The 21,848-nt window shown below is 38.5% G+C and overlaps 2 protein-coding genes across 2 annotated transcripts; one reads left to right on the top strand and one right to left on the bottom strand.

The window, feature by feature from the left end:
• Positions 1–1,137: 1,137 nt before the first annotated feature.
• Positions 1,138–2,965, top strand: fabp2 (fatty acid binding protein 2, intestinal). The gene is made up of 4 exons (XM_070919577.1): positions 1,138–1,204; positions 1,996–2,171; positions 2,488–2,595; positions 2,875–2,965. The coding sequence occupies exons 1-4, from the start codon at positions 1,138–1,140 to the stop codon at positions 2,923–2,925; spliced, it is 402 nt and encodes a 133-aa protein (XP_070775678.1). The 3' UTR covers positions 2,926–2,965.
• Positions 2,966–6,610: 3,645 nt separating this feature from the next.
• On the bottom strand, positions 6,611–21,012 carry usp53b (ubiquitin specific peptidase 53b). The gene is made up of 16 exons (XM_070921139.1): positions 20,919–21,012; positions 20,328–20,488; positions 18,822–18,914; positions 18,473–18,607; positions 17,659–17,772; positions 17,357–17,439; positions 16,719–16,824; positions 15,164–15,310; positions 14,765–14,914; positions 14,494–14,662; positions 11,496–11,618; positions 10,610–11,336; positions 9,601–9,662; positions 8,085–8,163; positions 7,154–7,992; positions 6,611–6,687 (listed from the first exon to the last, which is right to left on the bottom strand). Exons 1-16 carry the CDS (start codon positions 21,010–21,012, stop codon positions 6,611–6,613), a joined length of 3,159 nt encoding a protein of 1,052 aa, XP_070777240.1.
• Between the last annotated feature and the right edge of the window lie 836 nt (positions 21,013–21,848).

Here is a 21,848-nt window from a genome sequence, read left to right as displayed (position 1 = left end):
CAATGACCTTAAATGCAGTATACAGCATATTCTTTCCCCAACGCCCAATAAAAAAAAATCTCATTCACATTAACTTTTAATCAGAGAGACTATAAAAGATGTAATAACATTATCAGTTGAGTGTATCTTAATGACCGGCAAGTATTGGCTGTGCACACTGGTGTTTGTTTAAAATTAACTTCAAATATCAAAGGTCTCATTTATCAACAATGACCAGATTCAGGTCAAAGGTATCATTGGGAACATATCATCAACCAGACTGATCACGGCTGTTTATGTACAGAGCAGTTATATCTCGTGCAATAATATCTTGTCTGAGTGATAAGAGGTTTACAAAAAAATCTTTTATTTTTAAATGATGCTAGAGACAGTCAAATTTAAAGTATAGTGCAAAAAATTGCATTCACATTTGCTTCAACAGATACCAAAAATAGACATTAAAAACATGATTTGTGATGATGATGTTTCAAGTTAAATTTAAAAATACATCTTTTCTTTCTTTCTATCAAATGCTGCATGTTCAATTACTGTAATAGTAGTAGCAGTAGTAATAATTTATTTCGGTCCTTATTAGCAATTTTCCAAAATGAATGCACATATAAATAACTAAATAACAATGAGACATTAAATTACAAGGAAATTAAAAGGAAAAGAAAGAAAGAAAGAAAGAAAAAATCAACTGGCGAAAAGGTCGACGCTTTAGCTTATTATACCTCCCCTTTATACATAGCTTATTATAACACGAAACGCTTTCACTGCTATATTTAAGTTACAAAGTTACAAAACAAGACAGAAAAACGAGAGCAAAAGGTCCAAACGTTACATACGCAACAATTAGCGTGGACCGACACCCTTCGTCAACAGAGACGCAGGTAGTACAGGGTGTCAGCCAGTCAAGAAGCACGCGCCATCGTATGTTGTGGTTTCTTGCGCACGGCACGGTGCCGCTCACAACCACGGCGCTGCCCAATCAGCTGCAGCTGTGGCTATATTGCCTCGAGAGAGCTTTAAACGGCCACATCAGCATTCAGGTCGATGGCGAGATAAGAGGCTGCGTGGTTTAAAAGGAGCGGCAGACTTTGGGTAAGTCACTCCTTCGCTGCAGAGTCCTCCGGTTCATTCACCCCCACGGCCACCATGACCTTCAACGGCACCTGGAAAATTGACCGCAATGATAACTATGAGAAATTCATGGAGCAAATGGGTGAGTGATGTCAAGCTGCTGATACAACGCTCACGACTGTGTAGCATATGTTTTTTTGAAATGTGATATTTGACGCATTATTGGTGACACTTAATAATACGGAACACAAGGATGTGAGTTGTTACTAAGAAACGAGAGAGGAACGACTCAGGAACGACTTGATGATTAATGAATCGTTAATGAGTAGTTCCTGAATAACTGAGGACTTTAAAAGTAGATAATGATGAGTTACTAGAACAGACTGGGAGATACTTTATTAATGAATCATGATCTTGATTAGCTCTGAACTAATAGCCACTCATTCATTACTAATTATAGTTACAATGCAGGCCTTCTTACTTAGTGATCATCTGACCCTTACTTTATGGAAGTTGTGATTGGACTTTCCCATGTTTATTATCTGTTATAGGATGAACATAATGTAATCAAGACCCGATAAGACAGTTGATGAAGCACTGATAAAGTGCAGCTAGTCAATATGTCAGTTGTGCAACAAACTGATAATCAAGCAAATGTTTTATTTGATCAAATCTAAGTTTAATAGTTTAAGTCTTTAAATAGAAGCCTGAACCAGGTACTGGAGCTAAGGTCTCACTTGAAAACACTTATTGGCACATTGACCTTCTACCACAATGAACATGTTGGTGATTTGGCTTTTGTACATACTACTTACCCCTCTACAGATACACAAACAAAGGAACTACCTGTGCATGAAAAGTGATTAAATCCTGACAAACTTCCTTTGATTGTTAGGAGTCCATTGAACATAATTTCCATGCGTCTGTTGATAGGAATTAACATGGTGAAGAGGAAGCTGGCCGCTCACGACAACCTCAAGATAATCATCGAACAGACTGGAGACAACACGTTTCATGTCAAGGAGAGCAGCAACTTCCGCAACCTGGAAATAGACTTCACCCTGGGGGTCACCTTTGAGTACAGCCTTGCAGATGGGACAGAGCTAAAGGTGAGCTAGTGGCATCTAATGGGGCACCTTATACGATCATAACACTTCATAATCACTCAGAAACTGACCTTTACAAGAAAGTTTGTCCTCAATGATCAAAATGTTGTGTAATCATTTGGTTAGTTCTAAATACTTTAGACAAACAAGTTCACTTGACAGCTAAGAAAACAATCCATACACTGTGGTAACCCTTCTGCCATGAAACAGTCACAGCCATAAAACTGTCAGCCTGCACAGCCTGCCCTTGCACTTCTGCAAATCTTTTTTCCACCTTGTATTCATGTCATCAGTAACTTTCATGTTTCACCCCATGCAGGGCTCATGGGGCATGGAGGGAGACATGCTGAAGGGGGTTTTCATCAGAAAGGACAACGAAAAGCAACTGACAACAACCAGAATCGTCCAAGGAGATGAACTCATACAGGTAGGGTGAATTTATGTCCATGCAAATGACCAAAAATCCACATTTCATATCAAACATTTGGGAAGCAATTATAAAAGGCGCTGAGATTAGTGTTAGCTGGGATACAGATTATGTTTATTTGATATTCCAGCTGTCATCCTCTCTGTAACTTCTGAGTTATGAGATACTCTAATGTGATTTAAATATACATACACCAGTTAAAACCTGGTTAATAATACATTATGGATCAGGATCCTCAGGCATATAATAACTGTATCTGACATCATCTTTCACCCACAGAGCTACAACTATGAAGGTGTGGACGCAAAGAGGATTTTCAAGAGGGCTTAGACCAAACTCATCGCCAGAACTTTAAAGTGACATGTTTGACTTCAGGATTACATACAGTATTGTGTTGAATTATCAACTACTTATATACCAATATAACCTTTTAATAAGTGCACTACTTGTAATGCCTGTACAGCGTATGAAACTGTTTTGAATTGCACAGGATTTTGATACTTGCAGTAATAAAGCCATACTGTAACATACTGTTTTCTGTTTTTTTTTTTTCCTGTAATGTATAGAAATGATCATATTCAGAGGGAATCTGTGGACGTTTGTGTGAAGTTTAAAAAAAACAAAACATACACAGTGAAGTGACTAATTTTAAGAGTGATACAATAATTTAAACTTTATTCAACAATGAATAAAAAATAAATATATATTATCTACAAAAATATAAAGTGTAGACAGATTTTATATGTTTCTTTTAAATTGATCTGTACAAGTCATGAAGCATTCACTGAAGCACCAGCAACTCAGTTCAACAGTAATGTCAGGCCAAATCCTAACCGCACACAGAGGTATGTCAATAGGATTCAGTGAGGCATTCAGTTCCAACACATCAGGCCACATCAGCCAGAAACTTATCAGAAAAAATCAGTGACACAATGTGTAAAGTTCTCTTTTGTTCTTGAGTGTTGACACAATACAGCCTAATTAGGTTCTGTCCCCGTTTATTTAGCATGAGATAAAAGATATGGATTGATGCAACGCCAACTGTGACGTTATGTGACACAGGACGAAAAAGTCCAAACAGGCCTCTCGAGTATATAAAGCCTTTGACTTTGACTGAAGACTACGGATCACGGGTGCAAGAGGATAGACCACTTATCAGCTTTCTTTTTCCAAGCTCGCACACAAACAGATACACAGGCGTGCATGCACATTTAATAAATATCACAATTGAGTTTTGCACTGAAAAGAAATCTTTCAGTTATTATACATTAAGGCTCTTTCAAACTGGGAAGTTTTGCCACTTACAAGCACAGATTTTCCCATTTTCTGTCACTGACATTTGAACATGTCAAACTTTTTGCCAATCGCAGCCGGGTGCAGAGTGAGTTTGCGGTTTGCAGCTTCCAAGTCTGAAAGGGCTTTTAGGAATACTGGACCTGGCACAAATCGCTCCTCCTCCCACACACACACACACACACACACACACACACAGTACCAATGGTGCACACAGAGGCGTGTCATCAGATATGTCACTATTAGCATTGCATATTCAAAAGTTTTGCATGACATCCTCCATCCCTTTCATTCATCGCCTTCATTCCTCAACGGTGGTTTCACTCGGGAAAAAAACAAAACACGTCCCACTGAAAATGTCAAGGCACTCTTGATACAACTGAAGACACAAAGTTCAGAATGTAAAATACAACTTGTGATAAAACAATACAGTTCCTAGTTTTACAGATACAGAAAATAATGAAATAACAGGACAAATACTGTAAATAAATGACATAACCATTAGTCACGTAAGAAACCACAGAAAAACACTTTGCAGGTGAGACAACATTAAGATAATCTGGTTAATATACTCTGAGCGAGCTTCATCTAATCCAATAGTTTAGTAATTTGTATTTCTTTATCCAGTGAATATATTGGATATTTTAAAATAACAGCAAAATGAATGATTTATAATTACTACAGCACAATCAACTTGCGTAAAGGCATCCTCATGTTATTTGAAACATTAGACTGCTAAATTAAAGCAATTCTTAATACCTGTGTCAATAAATGAAACCATGACAAACCCAAGTAGATGCTCAAATTACAAGTTTAGGTGTGATTACATAAATCTCTGAAACACCGTCCTTTGGTGTCAGACAGCACAAACATAACACACACAAACACAGCAAAGTTAGTGAGTAAATGTGTGCGGTTAGAGTAGCTGAGAAACACCTGGACAAAGGTTATTGTAGATAGACAAAAGTGCAAAGTAAGTATAAATTTACATGTGGCAAGATGTTTAGGAAAATACTTGGCAATCTAATGAGCACAAAAGGAAACTGATATTTCCAATATTTGAAAATTGAACAACACTCTGATTAGTATGTGTTCTCAGGAATGTCGGATGTACAGAATACAAAGCCTTAAAAATACCAAAATCTGCTTTTAAAGTAATATCAAAGTAATTTTTAGTGAATGCATAGTATGTCTTGGACAGTCGGTTGTTTTCTAGCGTATTGTTTGCATCACGTTTATATTTACAATGGATACATAATCAAAAGTATGTGTCCTTGCATGAGCAAGAGGAAGAGAACAACGTTCAAGTGTTAAAAAAGGTCAAAGGTCAAATCAAGTGTGGTTACAAATAGCTATTTAATGAATTGTTTTTATTACAAATCCAATAGAATTTATGTTTGTTGGACTCAAAGTCCAGTATTATCATGCTCATGCTTATGCTGCACACACAGCTAGTAAGACTTTGTAAAGGCCACATGCAGGTTTCAGAACATTAGTCTTTATGAACAAGAATAATTGTTGCGTTGTTGCTCAATATTAGATTAGACATATTAATTAAATTGGCATCATTATGAAAATACCTGCAAATACAGACTTGTTTAAGTCTTTCTACTTTAAAAGGAAGACTGAAAAAATACAATTTGACATCACTGTGAGTTACAAAAAAGGATTACAAGAAACCAGCACAGTCGAAGGTAGAATACACGAGGAGACGTGGTCGTACAGTATATAGTGACCCACTGAATAACCTGAGGGCTGCCGCAACTACATGTCATAGTCAACAGATTGTAGGATTCGTAGACTGCCAGAAACTGAGCACAGCACATACACTTAGTCTCTATACGTACTTATGACTGATGGCATGAAATCTGCCTATAATTTTCCAGGAAAATGGAGAAATCATTTGAAGCAATGAATTAACAATCATTGTCACCAGATTTTTACATCCAATCAGGTTGACTGGTGCAGGGCAGCCCTCAGTCATTCATTAACACATAAATGTTGTAAAATAACTGATATGATAACAGCTGAAACAAATCAGTAACTGAACATCCGTAAATGGTGCAATGTCTGTTCCCTGGTGACCTAACGCCCTCAAGATGCATAAAGTCGGTAAGATGCCCAGATATTACTCCTCTGACAGGCGTATATATATAAATGAGCTACTTTAAACCTGCTGATGATGATGCAAACCTTTGGCCTGTAGATTTTATTTTGTCGTGTAGAATGACATCATAGTCTGCGATTTGTCTTCACACTTCCTTCTTTCATTGTTTTATAATAACTGTACAGACCACGGTATAATCGATCAAACTGTGGCTCATATTAATATCTCATGCCTTACTTGCAGTATATTAGCATACCTTCATTTCTGCGGGACTACTGCACAAATAAAAAAAACAAAACATTTTAGCCTTGACATAAGGTGATGAAAAGAATAATAAAGACCCAAAAACCCTTTGTGCAAAACTGAAAACAGTCCAGATTTTTGGTTAAAAGAAAATCTTCTTGCAGCACGTGATAGTTGACAATCTGTCAAACAATACGCAACAGCATTTACAAATAGGTTTTACTTTATGTGACAAGCTTGCATAAATAAATTCCACTCAATTTGGAGATGTCGGGCTTCAGAACATATTTCCATTCTGTAAACTCTTTGGCATCCAGTTAGTACTCTACTGACCACCGTCCATCCATGTAAACAAACCTTACCAAGTAACACTCATAAAAAACCACGTTCATCCAGTCCTTTGGCTGTCACTGGGTTCCATTTTGCAGTGGGTTTATTGCTATTATGGCCTGCAAAGAAACAAAATGAAAAATCTTGTTTAAACTGTTTTAGGATTCACCCTGTGTGAACATTTACACAAGAAAACAAGTGAGTACTGTCATTTTGTCTTTTCCAATATGTACTTTTATATTGTGATATTGATATATGATTTATATTTGATTATATATATATATAGTGAAATAGTATATTGTCTTGAGAACTAATTGAGAAACTGTTTATGGATTCAAAATAAAGAGGTGTCTGTTTTTAGCAGCACATTTAATACCTGACAAGTCAAGGTACTTTGTTATACTGATGCAGAAATCATCAAAAATGTAATTTTGCAATACAATAGTCCTGCTGATTGATTTGCAACATTGTCCTCAATGGCCTAAAACAACCAGATGACTTCATATCATCTCACAGTATATACAGTATATTGTCATAATGGGTAGCCCTGCATTCAGGTTTGCAAGCGTTTTCAGAGAGGCTTACTTGTTTCAGGTCTGGCTTTTGGCACATCTTGTGAGTATGTGTCAGTGGGGAGTGTGTGGCTGGTGTCTCTGCGCTCAGTCACAACCACTGTCCGTGGCACCGTGGCAGAGAGGACAAGAGGCCTCTGGTTGTGGTACTTGAGACGGTATGTTTCCGTCATACAGTTATCCACAGTGAAGTATGTTGTCAGAGAAACCTCTTGAGCGGGCGCTGCCTGCTCCACTCTGCATCCAGTTAGTCTTTCCTCACTTTCACATGATGACGGGGTGCTCCTCTCGGGGTCCGAGCCCGACTTGGAGCTTGCATCTGAGAAGGTTCTGAGGCCGGAAATGTCGGGCTTCCTGTGAGGACTGGCGTAGGATGTGGTGGAAAGACGAGGACTCGATGGAAAGGGTTCTTGAAGCATCCTCGGACGAAACACGGCGTGGCTTGTTTCGCCCTGGTGAGGAGAGATCCGCTGGGTCGGTCGAAGGTGAGGCGACCCTGTCGGGCCGAGCTGACGCTGATTGTTCAGTTGGAGAGGTTCTGCGGTCACACTGCTGGGAGGGTGGTACGGCAGGGTTATGTGAGGACACTGGGATTCAGAGGCGACGGCCTCACTGCTGCTGGAGCGGTAAGTGGGTTCTCTGTCCTCGGGCTCAGACAGAGCGAGATCGTCGGAGCTGTTCCATTCTGAGCTGCTGGTTTTTGTTATGTGCCTCAGGGCTGTACTTTCTCCAGTGTGCCCTCTACAGTTTGTCAGCTCCTGCTGCTCACTCTGCCTGTTATCTAAACACGTGGAGTCCCTCTCTGAAGACACTGCTTTTCTGGAGGTACTAGAAGTGTACTTTGATTTCCGTCTACAAGAGAGAAGTGTTGTAGAGAATGACGGAAATTATATTATATGTACATATTGGAACAAGTTTATATAATTTATAATAACGGGCACTACCTCGAACTTGGACTGCACTTTAGATGTGAATGTGAAACTTGGTCATGGTTCTTTCCCTGAGGTTTGGGTTGATGTTTACCTATAAAATATAAAACAAAGGTGATCAAAACATAGTGACAGAAAAGGGGACAATGTAAAAAAGAATGAAAATATATAAAATACAAAGCTTAGCAGTCTTCCTTTGGAAAGCTCTATTGTGGCAAGTAACTATTTACATACTGTAATTAGTGCAAAAGGTAATGTATTTTTATCTGACCTTTCCTTCCCTTTAGAGTTAAATTATGTAGAGCATGTATAAATGCACATATATACAATTATGCACGACAGGAAAATTGATCATAACAAAATAAGAACATAGAAATCTTCGAAACTATGTCAGAACATAAAAATCTCAAGAACACAACAAATGAGAAGACATTTGGCATAAAAAAATCAATACGAGGAAGACGAAAAAAAGATTTGAGAGCTGAGATTAGTGAGTTGTTTTCTCCGAATTTTGAGATTGAATTCAGAATCCTGAGAATAAAGTCAGAATTCTACTAAATCGCAGATTTTAAACTTTAATCTCATAATTCAGATTTATTTTTCTCCGAATTCTGAGATTAATATCAGAGCGCAAACGCTTGTTTTTTTCACTCACCCCTAATCTTCTTCCCTAATTATGAAATAGGCAGATACACGCACACACTAGCAATGAAGCAAAATGAATAGTAGATAGTAGATGGTAAATATAGACTGTAGTAATAGTAGAGACTAAGCAGACACAGCAGAGACAAACTCATCTGCACATCTGACTGTGAAACTCCCAGGACACAAGGTGGCAGCAGCAGAGTGTTAATCTCACTAGACTTTCTCACAGCTGGATGAACCAGTCAGCACGCACACTCGGTGCACGAGCGCAGCGAGAGGCAGCGTGGTGCTGAATTCCTTCCCTTTAAAAATAGATGTGTCATTTTTTTTTCTTTGCTGTTGCCCTGGAGAGGTCCATGCAAGGATAAAAGCTCTGGCTGTTGGTTGGAAACACTGGCTCTAGATGCACATAGCCTCGATAAAGTATCGAGTGCAGCACCCTCTAAAGAACAGCATGAAACAGAAAGATATTTATGACAATGCCAGCAGCCATGTCCAGCTGTGCTATCTGAATGAGCTTTGTGGGATTATCATCAGATTAATGCCTGTGCAGGGCCGACTGGGTGAAGAGGTTAAAGAAGCTAGTCCAAGCTCAGAAATCAACCCAGACATTAATCAATCCTCATTTACTCTCATGTTATCGGTATATGGTTATTAAAGTTGACTCGATGTGAAACTGTTACATACACAGTGTCACAGTGGTTACTACATAATGTAAAGCCCACATTCACTAAACTTATGACGTATAAAGACTCAAAAGTTACAAATAGCAAGTTACAACTAGCCATTTGGTTGTGGTTATACCACACACACTGCATTTATTACAAGCAAAAACATCTACTGTTCCTGGAAAACTTAAGGAGGCCCTTGAAATCTTGGAACTCACCATTGTGTGAAGGTGAGGACGTTATACTTGACTTGGCATCGCCTCCTTTTTGGTGCAGCTGACTGAAAATACAAGACTAAAATTATTCTAAGCATGTTTTTAACCAATCAATCATGTTTCCACGATTTGTCAATTAGTAAACAGCACAGCAACAATCAAACGAACTTTCACGGTGTTTAGAGGCACACGACAAATACAACTGAAAATGTGATTTATTAGATTTTATTTGCATTACTGTTGTTTTAAAAGGCCTTTTGTAGAGCCCCATGTATTGGTTGGTACTGATTCTTTTTTGTATTTGATGACAGTAAGCCTTTAAAAGATTGATCATTTCAAAGACTTCCATTAAATTTGAACTTTAATTTGGATATCTAATCATGCATCATGTGCATTTAAGGGGGACATGACATGACAAGAATGTTCATGAATAAGCTGAGAAGCCTAATATAACCGGCAGTTCCTGGTACCCGTTCCTCTTACAGTCACCTTAAGTGCAGATAAATGATAAACCAGATAAATGTAGATTAGTGAAGTACATTACCAAGGATTCAAAAATGCAATTAAATAACTACTTATAACATAATTACACCTCTGACATTTATCATCAATTGATTATTACTATATCCTTGGATATTTAAGTTAATTTAAAGACAAATTATGCCATGAATACTTTTACATATACCCTCAGTAACGTTCAGTACATTTCAGGAATACATTTGTCGAACTACTTCAATATATGATCTAAGTACACAGTTTTGTGAACATGCAGTGTTTAATAAAACTCTCTTCCTACATGTGTTTATTATCTTCATTGACTGTAAAAAACAAACTAAACTAACAGCTCTAGCTGTGCAGGATGGGATGATGGGAAGGAGAAATGTCTCTATTGTCTCTATTAAGGAATAACTTGGTGATTTATTTTCCTTGTAATGTTCCCACTTCTTGAATGTGACGCCTCCATTTGTCCATATAAAAAATGTCCATTGACCAATACAGGGTTGTTTCTTACCTTTGCAACTGTGCCTCTGGTGTTGATCTCTGGTCTTTGACGATAAAGCCGTCAATGCCAGGTGAGTCGGGATTGGTAGAGCCACTGCTGAGTCGATCACTGCTCTCATAGCCAGACTCTGTCCTTTGAATGGTCCAGGTATCACTACGCAGCAGTGTCTTGGGGCCACTCTTAAGTCTGCTGCCCCTCTGTTGGTTGGCCCGGCTCTCTGACTCTACAGAGCTGTGGCTCTCGGTCTCATGCCGCTGCTCATCCTCGTAGATCGTCATTAAACACTTCTGCTTCCGATCTTCTCTGGTTCGTACATATTCCCGCTCACGGTCTCGGCTTTGTTCGGTGTGCACTCTTTCCTGGGAGGAAGGCTTACTGTGCCGCGGGCTGTCATGTTGCTGTTGACGGCGCTGCTCTAGTTCGTTCAGCACCGTGTCCACATTTAACACCTCCCGAATGGGTCTCCAAGTGGACTTAGATTTATTGCGGCTTCCTTCACTTCCACCTCTTTCCCATTGCTCCTGGCAGCTCTCCTGATCATAGCGACTTGGGGAAGAGTTGTTCCTCCGGCTATGCCCACCACCCTGTGTGCCGAAGGACTGTCCACGTGGCTCCTGAGATCCTCTGCTCGAATGGTTTGATGACTTCTCGGTGCGTGGATAGCCTTTTAACTTTTGGTCCACAGGAGGCCTCGACCCATTTTCTGGAGGAGATAAAGATCTTGCATGTGCCATCTCTAGAGAGAGTGGACACGGATCATTTGTAGAATGACCATTTCAAACATGCTCTGGCATACAGTAGTTATCTACACTGGCTCGTCCCTGTATGTCTTTGTTTTTAGCCTCTCTATTATCAGTGTTTCCCTTATACCCATGATGCAGACACAGTGCTTTACCTTTGTGTTGTGATTGGTCCGTTTTCCGATGCCCTCTGTCCTTTTTTGAAGTTTCACTTGGCCTCTGCAAATTTTCCATCAAAGGTTCCTGGAATTTGTTAGGACTGCCAAGGGGATGTTTCACTGAGGAAACAAAATATATTGAAATGGCAGATGAGTGGTTGCTCTACAATGTAGAAAATTGCACTTGATGTTTCTTAACTGTTTCTTAACTTTTGGAGCTCTTAAGTAACCTTTTCTGACAGCTGACATCGGTGAAGCAAATAGTAAATAATTGTTATTTGCCCCTAAATTCCCTTTACCTGCATAAAGCATCATGGGGCATGAACAACCAATTAGGATGTGACATGACTGTTTATGTAAGTAAATCTCAGCAGGTACAGCATGGTTTTCTTCCACATATGAGGTTTACCAGAGGTGTTAGAGCATATGTGATAGCCCTGCATCTATCCATCAACAAATTCACACTGTGTTGTGCACTGCAGGTACCTAGCTTGAGGTAACAGGGTCGGCTCTGACCACGAAGGGTACCCAAGCTACCCCAAAAAAAACTTACTAAAGAACATGTTAAAATACACCACTGCTGCCACATTTGCCAACCCCACGGTGTGATTCTTTGCCTCTGTAGCAAGCAGGTCACTCTGAGAAAGAGATGCTGTGAACTGCGGACATCTGCCTCCAAATCAACACATTCACCCAACAGCTGCACTGTCTTTCACATTTACTTCGCAACTCATCCTGTCTGCATGTTAGTTAGACCACTTTCTGCAGCATTGTTTCCTTATTCAATTTGCAGTGTACTTCAAGAAGATGTGCCACATGTTTGTTAAGATCTAGTAAAACATAATATAACACAACAGTATAATAAACAGCCTCTCTGAAACGTGAGGTAAAAATATGCATAATGCTGTGTGCACGTGCGAGGCTGCTGGGTGTTACAGCAGTGGTGAGTAACAGCAGTGAGTAAGCTGTAGTATTATGGATTTTCATGTTGCCTGAAGTTATACAGAGACTCTCAGGCTCAGTAATGCAAGTACAGTATAACACTGCAGGGCAGTTGTCTTTGTTAGTTGTAGTTGTAAGAGTGGATATTACATAATACTATGTACTGCAGGGCAAATGAACAGTACTTCAGTAAAGCCCAATATAAACTACTTTTAACAAAAGAGATAAAAGTAAATAAGTCATACAATGTAGATAATAATAAACAAACTGAGCCATATCTCACTCTAAAATAAAAAAAATAAAAAATCAATCACTTACGCTTATTTTCATAAAAACAAGAATCCAGTCCCATGCCAGTCAAAGTGTCTGGGCACCACACTAAAGCAAAACAATCCATCTAAACAGGCAAGGCGCCATGGCCAAAAACACCAAGCAGAAAAATTAACATTGGAAGGCAAACATTGGAAATGGCTAGGGGAGGAGTGAGAACTGTGGAGCAGGAGCATGAGTGCGCTAGGCCACCGGAGCAGGGATTAGGGAGGGAGGCGTGGGTGGTAATCTGCGTGCAACAGAGGCATCATCCTCATGTCAAGTTCAAGCCAGCACACAGGGAAGGACAATCTTTCTGCCCCGCGGTTTAACGGCACTCTCGCAATCCCAGTGCAAACCATAACTGTAATTTGCGGAGTGAAATTGTTATTGTCATAGGTGCTGACGTTGTTTGATGTTTAATTTTCCTTCGTGATACTTTCATAAAAAATGTTCAGATGCTATATTAGATGGGGATTCATGGAAATGAAATTATCACATAAATTGATATTGATTGACATTCAGGATCCCTATCATAATCGTTGACACTAAGCACACTATGCTGCAGTTTCATTTCACCTTAAGTTCCCCTCGCACATCACAAAGGATAATCTTAATTTCTGTGATTGCTGTCTGGCAGCAGTGAACCTCTATTATTAGAAAAAACACATTGTATATATCCAAGTGGAAAGTTCAGTTAGATAACCCATATAACCCTTTTTTTTTACATGAATATAAGGTAAATGTGCACCTTTGAGAAGGATATTGTTGCCTTGTGTTACCTCATGCTTTGGGCACTATTGTTTGTGTTACAGTGAGACTATAGGAAAATCTGCTCACATACTCCAGAAAATTACATTTTAGGATAGTTTTCTGGCACTTTGGTAGAGTGCATGTGAAAAATGTTTATACCATTACTACAGGGACTACTTAATGTTGATTGGTGTATTTATACTACTTTAGGGTGCTGATGTAATGGCCTCATCACCGTTCTAAATGAATATGTACAGCTGGAATTTGTTGGGGTAGTGAAGTATTATTTATTCCAAGGTGGTGAAAGACTGTACATCATCTTACACAAAGTCAACATACTATTTGAATTGTGGGCAAATAGGCATGGGATAAACAAGTTTTTGAAAAATAACAAACTTCACAGAGATGGTTTTCATGACTGCACAGTTTATGGTGGATTATGTTTATCTGGATTCAGCTCAAATTCTAAATTCATTCCCTGAAAAACTGAGTCATTAACTCTTTGATTATGCTTGACAGTGTTGTCATGTCATGCATGGAGTCCAACGTTTTCAACAAAAGGTAATGAGTGATTTATCTACAAATGTAATTAGGCAACTGGCTGTGGTCTAAATACAATAATCCATGACAAGGTGTCCTGATATAAGAAAATAATGAACTGGAGGCAAAGTGGATTTTGAGTGGATTATTTAGTTTTACCGTTGCCACTTTTCAAAGGAAAAAGGAAGTGTTTAAATCTCCATCTAGTTTGTTTGTAGTCAGTTTAACCTTTGATTGGAGCAATTTCACAAGTGGGGGATAACTGGTAGCATTAACTTGTAACTAACTGTGAAGTTATGCTGCTGTTGTTACCTGTTGTAATACACTTTGTATGGTATGGATTTATAACTATTGTCAAGATGTCCCAGCAACAATTCTAACTGGCACCTGCCAACCAATTAGAAACAATTTATTACGTAACTAAAATATGATGACTGGAGGATTGTCTTACCTGTCGCGTCACCATTTACTTGGGCTTTGTACCGAGGACACATGGTGGTTTGTCTTGGAGCGTCTTCATTAGACACTGGAGATCCCTCAGGATTGGCGTAAAATAAAAGAAGTGGCTGGAAATGTCCTCTGATACATTTAGAGGCAACATCTTTCCATTTGGATCCAATCTGGGGAAAAGGGAACGTGTGATATAAGAGCATGTAACACACAGTTAACAGGTAGTGGACTTTTGAAATGGGATAAAGCAGCTTAATAGCAGAGTTCCTAACCTCCTTTACAGTAGCATCATCGAAAAACATCCATTTTGAAGATTTGGTGTGATAGGCAAAGGCTGAGTAATGTTTACTCGAAAAACAGATCATCCCCACCAGATGTAGCTCACTCCGTTTGGCATTTTCATCAGTGACACGGTTGAAAAGCTGAAAGAGAGCAAATAGTTTGATCTCCACATACTGCTCTTTGGCAGATGCTAAATCCTATGAAATCATATAAAATCTATGTGTGTGTTTTTGATACCCTGTCGAAGTCTTTTTTTTGGAAGATTACAGCACACTGACCCCAGCATCAACAAAAGTCATAAAATAGCTGACAACTGATCATTTGTACATGAATCATTGATGGATTTATGTCATTTTTAGTGCACTCTGTGTACTCTAGTGTACTCTTACCCCACACAGGTTCAAACGTGGGCCAAGAGACCGAATGACATCGTCCGTAAGATCAGACTGCTCAGCGTCCCATACAAATCCAATGGTGACAATCTCTGGACAGTTCATGAGCACACGGCGGATCTTGATACTTTGACCACAGTTGCTCTGCAGAATATGAAGAAAAACACATGATGGTCCATAATAATATCAACGTACATACAAGGAAAACATTAAGTTCTCAGTGATGGATTTATAAGACAAAAATAATTATACTTTCAGTGTTGATATTACAAGAGCTTTTGCTGAGCAGTTATTTTTAAATATTTTTAGGGACTGTATATACATTTTGGTAAAATGAGGATTTCAATGCAAATTTCAATGTGTGTTTAAGACAGAGGTAGGTCACTGTATTTAGCCTACATTTAGCTTAAGGACTGGAAGCAGGGGGAGACAGCTAGCCAATGTCAATTCAAAATCAGTTTTATTTACAAACTGTACATCTGTATTTAGGATGTGTAGAAACAGAACATGAGACATTTCAGCCAGCATTTCTATTTCTGTTTCTGTTTCAGCTTGGCCCAATTCATTAAATCAAAATCACTGTCTTATGTAACGGAATAAAAACCCAGCAGATTCTTAGATTTGCTTGTGATACGTTTATACTTATAATACTAATATTGTTTATTTGTGTAGCACTTTCCAAAACCAAAGTGCTTTACAAAACAACAAACACAGATACAGGAATACAATCAACAAGACAGATGACAAAAGATGAAAATCTAAAATGGGCAGCATATAAAACATATTAAGATGTGTAAATAACACGATTATGGAGTTGCTGGAAGATGTGTTTTGTTTTCCCCTGCCTCCAGTGTTTGCGCTAAGGTAGGCTAAACACCCGCTGGAACAATCTCACTACTGAACACAATCTTTTTCTTTTAAGTCTCAGCAATAAATAAATGAGAAAATTTCCCCAAATGTCAGAGTAGTAGGTTGTGGCGAAACTGAAATAGAATTTGTGTGTCTCACCACTTCAAAATGTCATAATAAGGACAATTACAAAGATGGAAAAGAGCCAGAAAGCATGTATTATTTGCACAACAGCAGTATCATTAAGTCAATACTGGAGCTCGCAATTTCTGAGAGAATAATGGGTGATGGGAACAGAGCACTCAGCTTCACCACACTGATACACACTGAAGAGGAAGACAGCGGTAGCAAATACAGATGAGAGAAAAACAGTGGATATGCCCTTACTGCTATATATATCCTAACACTAGTCTGGCACCGTCTCCTTCCGGCCGCTTCAAGTGCAGTGTCACAGCACAAAGCACAGAGTGTACTCTGCGTAGCTGCAAGAATCATTTTTGTGTCCATTTTACATTAAAACTGTTCAGCTGGACAGCTAAATTATTCATTTTTAGCGAACTGTAATGAATCAGCATTGAATTGAGACAGATGTTTTGACAAAACCGCAGAACGGGGAAAGATATTGCGCCACAACTTTTTAAAGATGTCTAATTTGTTAAGAAAAACATCACATTAAAATGCACACTGACAATACATCACATACCGGGCAGCTTCGGAGGTCACCTGTGTTGTTTGCTGCCTGCAGCAATTCTCCAAACATGTCTGACCTGAGCCGCTCGTTCTTCCCCAACATGCGATCAACCTGTTGGCTGTGCATAAAAACAGAGACTGTATCAATAGTAGATCATTGAATTGAAAAAAGAATTAAAGTCCCAAATATTTTGAGACCAAACAACGATTTTGCATCGTCAGCCTTTGGGAATATTAAAGGGTAGACCCAACAATAATAATCAACACTGGGTGTTTAGATGTTTGGTGCAGCTCAAAGTAATACGATGACTTGATTAAATCCCAAAAATCTTTGCTCAAGCGTCATACAAAACACAATGATTTTTTTGTGTGCTAATCTGTTCATCAGGTGCCAAAAAGATAGGTCAACTTTAGCATTACGCATGGTCATATTGTATGTGGTAACAGTAACAGCGAAAACACACAATATTTATTAAGAGACTCAATGTTGGAGGACAGGAGGGAAATTGATCTAAGATGCTTACAATTGCAATCAAATAATTTTCTAGCAACCTTATTTAATACTTTGACATTTAAATCAGGATTAGCACTCTGGCCTGATTTTTTTGTGTATCCCATTTTTAAAGCCATGGCAATAAATCAAGTACTCACCATAAAGCAGTGGTTGAGACATAATGTACGAATTCTGTGAATGGGTGCGGGTCTGAAGATGCACCGCAGCAGCGACACACAAACTGCAAAAGAAAAGCTGCACATTATTTTACAGATTACATTAACTCTAACATTTAGTTAAAGCAGCTATAGGAGTCTTCCTTTATTATTATTATTCTACTTACAGTAATTATTCTTTCTACTGTAAAACATCATATTTTTGTCCCCATGTATTTAACATTAATACACATGATATTACAGCACTGTATTGTTTTTCAATGGTATTGAAAAAACTTAGTTACCTGCTCATAAAGCATCATTGCAAACTTCTGATGGGTGATGCAGGATTTGGATGAACAAGCATCAGTCGCAGCGTCTGAAACTATGTGCAAATGAATTCGCTCCAGGATGTTCTCCTAATATGTGGGAAATAAGAGAAGATACACACATGCTACACAGCACTATTGCACAGTTAGAAACATAAAAACTGAAGGATCCTGTCCTTAACCTTAAAGTTCAGCTCGACAGTTTCCTTACAAACTGTAAATTGGTCATTCACTTTAACATGTATGTGAAACACTATACATATATGGATATATATATATATATATACATCTTTGTCCAATTCTATAACTACATTGCTGTCACTGAATAACACATGCATTAAATCAACTAACAATATAATATTTGGATTTAAAATGGCTGTAGATTATAAAATGGTGTCCCTCTTTAAAAAAATCTTGGCTTGTGATGTTAAGTCAGACTGAGGTCAATATACACAACATAAACAACTATAAGTAAGGGAATTTCAGATGATGTAGGCACAAAACAGACAAAGATCAAATGCACAAAACTCAGCCAAGAGGCAAATTTAATCAACTAAATCCAATATACAATCCTAACAGGGCTTAAATATGCTAAAAAGCAAGAGGCAGTAGATAAAACCGGTGATTACACAGAGCCTAAGCATTTTGTCAGTGGCATCTGCTTCTTTTTACCTTCAGTGTCATAGAGGAGGAAGCACCATAACTATTATTTAATACACAGTTACTGTGGAAAGGTCTTCCACTGGGTATTACTTTGATTAAAAGCCAAAGGCAAACTGTGTCAACGTACAAAGCACTCAGCAGCATCATCCATCAGGCCAAGTTGGAAGCGTTGCTCATCCTTAAAAGTTTCAGCTAGGGCGTTACGCAGGCTGTCGGAGGGGAGCACACGCTCTCTACTCTGCTGAAACTGGCTGAATATACTCTGAAAAAGAAAAAACAATGATTAGTAACTGTCCTGAAAATGAGGGTGATGATCCTCATCACATTATAATTCACGACAGATTTCTATTTTCACAGACGAGTTGTTATAGCATCAATATCTATCATCCCCAGTATCATAGAGAAACGAAATTAGAAATATTCAACAGTACTACACATAATGGCAGGTTTAGCTCAAAGTACAGAAACATACAAACCTTTAAAGCACAGAAAATGCAGGCATCACCGAGACAGAAGTGACCTGAGAGCTGCCTCAAACTTCTCCTGAAAATGTCCAGCTGCCAAAGCACCTGTGAAGGTTCAACAACAGCACACTCATCAAAATACTGATATGAACTGAAACCACTTCAATTTTATCTAGAAGGGAAAGATCTTATAAACAATAGCTTTGATATTACCATTGAAGCAAATGTCTTTGTTGCTAGTACTGCCAAACCCACTGAAAATCAACACTCAACTCTGCAGCTTTTCTCAGCTTTTAGTCATTTTCAGCTTATTAATTTGGTTTGCGGAGTCCCAGCATCTCTAACTTAACCACACATAAAAAACTAGAAATACCGCCCGGCGGTTGTATGCCCCAAGTTTCACTTTACATCCATGTCTGTGCAGAGTCATATAATATATGCAGTGAGGACTAAATGGAAGTTATCACTATATTGATGGTATATATGTATGATTCTAGTGAATATACATTGTTGAACTGATTAATGAAGGATCAGCATAGATGAATTGGCTAAACAAGTGCACATGTACTTGATTACTATGTAAAGATGGATACTTATAGTATATAGAGTATAGCTACACAAAATGTGGTGCTTTTGTTTTCTCCTGGCAGTTTTAGATGTGAATCCTCTCTATGAGCTGTAGGTGAAACTTATTCACTCACTGGATCACGATTAACTAGGCACGCTCCAACACTTCATTCTTAAATTATCGCTAAATTATGGCCTATGATCTTTGACCTTTGAGTCAAGTGTCACTGATTCAGTGTCCTACCGACTGTGAAATATGGTCACAATCTCCTCTTCTGTTCCTGAGTTATGGCGTAGACTAAGGACATTATGATGTCACAGTGAAGTTGACGTTTGACCTTTTGGGTAAAAAATGTCATCACTTCATCGTTGTATCCCATTAAACATCTGTGTGAGATTTTGTCATAATTACCACATTCATTCTTGAGTTACGGCCAAAAAAGTGTTTGTCAAGGTAATTTTGAGGTCACAGTGACCTTTGACCTTTGAGTTAAAAGTGTCACCAATTCATTGTCCGATCAACTGTGAAATATGGTCGTGAATTCTTGAGTTATGGCCAAAAACGTGTTTTGACCCTTGACCTTTAACTACCAAATTATAATATAATTTATAATATAATATAATATATAAGCTCATCCCTGAGTCCAAGTGGACGTTTGTGCCAAATTTAGAGAAATTCCCACAAGGCGCTCTTGAGATATCACGTTCACGAGAATGGGACGGACAGACGGATGGACAACCCAAAAACATAACTATGGCATAAAAACAAGCTTTACTTGTTAATATGCAGCTTTACAGTGTAGTGTTTTGAAACTAAGTGAGTGCGGAAATGCTAGAAGGAGAATTTATAGTTTGTTTATTTGAGCATTTGAGACAGTTTTGCAATTATGTCAGTGGAGTGAAGTAATGTAATTTCAGTATTCTTTCAGTAATTTAGAAAATGGTCCTCACCTGAACTGCGCTATTCAGGAAGCAGCTATTCTGCCCGGGCTCATTCAGCAGGCCTTTGGTGAGCGCGAGAGACAGCATGCTCCCAGGCTGGTAGGATTTCTTCAGGCCTCCTCCAGGTTTTTTGAACATCTTCACCCATGACATGGAGTTAGAGCCTGCAACTGATGAACAATCCTCAGGTTTTCACATGTATCTTCTGTGTGTCTTTGTGTCTTTCAAAGCAATTTACACCCCATTTGTAACTTTAAAAACATTATATTATATTATATAATAGGTTGTGGATGTTTTATTGTCCCAAGTAAACTATGTTTCATTAAAATCTGAGCTGAATGGAAAATGAAACTTTAAAAAAATCAATTACCCACTCAAAACATACTAAACACACAAACATGTTGTAAGTGTCAGTGCATTTTAGTTTAAAGTCTGCACTCATATACTAATGATTCAAAATGTGATTATTATTGCATGGCACTATGGAGGCATAATATGCAACACAGGATGAAAATTCAGTTCATCTTGGACACCGTTTTCATTACATCACTAATCCAAATGACTGATTTGGTTGGACGCCAGATGAATCATGTCATCTACCTTCTCCAGAGTTGGGGGGAGACTTGCTGCGGCTGGACATGCTGGGAGGTGGGAGCTGGTGCGTTGGTCTGGCCATGGGCTCCATCCATTTCATCCCCACGCACCTCCGGAGCGGTTAGTTGAAAGCATTGTCTGGATCAGCCACAGGGCAGCCTCAGCCATGTGCTACTGGACATTGAATGGCAACTGGACAATATGTGAGGACAGATGAAGAAGGAAGAGGTAAACTGTAAATGTACAAACACGAGTGGCAAGGCTGAATATCCAACTAATGCTTAAAAAGTAGAGCAGTAACCATTTCAGCACAACCTCATTAAATTAAGCACTTCTGAAAAGAGCAGCTGAATATAGCAGATATAAACACTAAAGTAAGATTAAAATCCACTAAAGTTCATTGTCTTAAATACTATTAATACTGAACTTTGAGATGTGTGCCACCTCTATGATCTGCAGCCTTCACAGTCTGCATTGTGACCACCACACCGGCTGATGCAAGAACACGACAACATTTTAACTGTTGCTGTTGAGGCTTTTAGACTTCACACCTGCTTATAGAGAAAAGACAACCTCATTAACTTGTGGTCTGATAATTACATTCAAATTAAACTCATGATTTATAGATGTTCAGACACCTTTAGACCTGTTTTTATTTGTACTGGACCCGGTTATTGCTTCATCACTGATACACAGCTTGCAGAAAAAGCAATTAAAAATAAAGAGGTACAATAATGATGCATGGGCACAATGTTACAATAAATTCTAAGACATTATAATCATTTGTATCATTATTATTTTCTCATAAAACCTAAAATGGTGTAAGGATAGTGAACAGTTTAGTTTTGCTCTGGAACACATAATCTTTTTATGGATATGATAATGTATTACCATCATAAATAGCTGCCAATATTCAACACAAACAACAACTGCTTG

This window comes from Enoplosus armatus, chromosome 2 (assembly GCF_043641665.1).
Source record: "Enoplosus armatus isolate fEnoArm2 chromosome 2, fEnoArm2.hap1, whole genome shotgun sequence".
In the NCBI taxonomy this organism is placed as follows: Eukaryota; Metazoa; Chordata; class Actinopteri; order Centrarchiformes; family Enoplosidae; genus Enoplosus; species Enoplosus armatus.
Note: the sequence above shows the minus strand (reverse complement) of the source record. Positions and strands in the feature narration are given on the sequence as shown.

What these genes read in the sequence shown, in the direction of transcription:
- fabp2 (XM_070919577.1), top strand. Translation starts at nt 1,138, where the DNA reads ATGACCTTCAACGGCACCTGGAAAATTGACCGCAATGATAACTATGAG. An exon ending in GAAATTCATGGAGCAAATGG is followed by an intron (nt 1,205 to 1,995) that starts GTGAGTGATGTC and finishes GTCTGTTGATAG; the next exon opens with GAATTAACATGGTGAAGAGG. An exon ending in AAGGAGATGAACTCATACAG is followed by an intron (nt 2,596 to 2,874) that starts GTAGGGTGAATT and finishes TTTCACCCACAG; the next exon opens with AGCTACAACTATGAAGGTGT.
- usp53b (XM_070921139.1), bottom strand. Translation starts at nt 21,012, where the DNA reads ATGAAATGGATGGAGCCCATGGCCAGACCAACGCACCAGCTCCCACCT. An exon ending in TCCTGAATAGCGCAGTTCAG is followed by an intron (nt 18,915 to 20,327) that starts GTGAGGACCATT and finishes GAACCTTCACAG; the next exon opens with GTGCTTTGGCAGCTGGACAT. An exon ending in CAATGATGCTTTATGAGCAG is followed by an intron (nt 17,440 to 17,658) that starts GTAACTAAGTTT and finishes TTTCTTTTGCAG; the next exon opens with TTTGTGTGTCGCTGCTGCGG.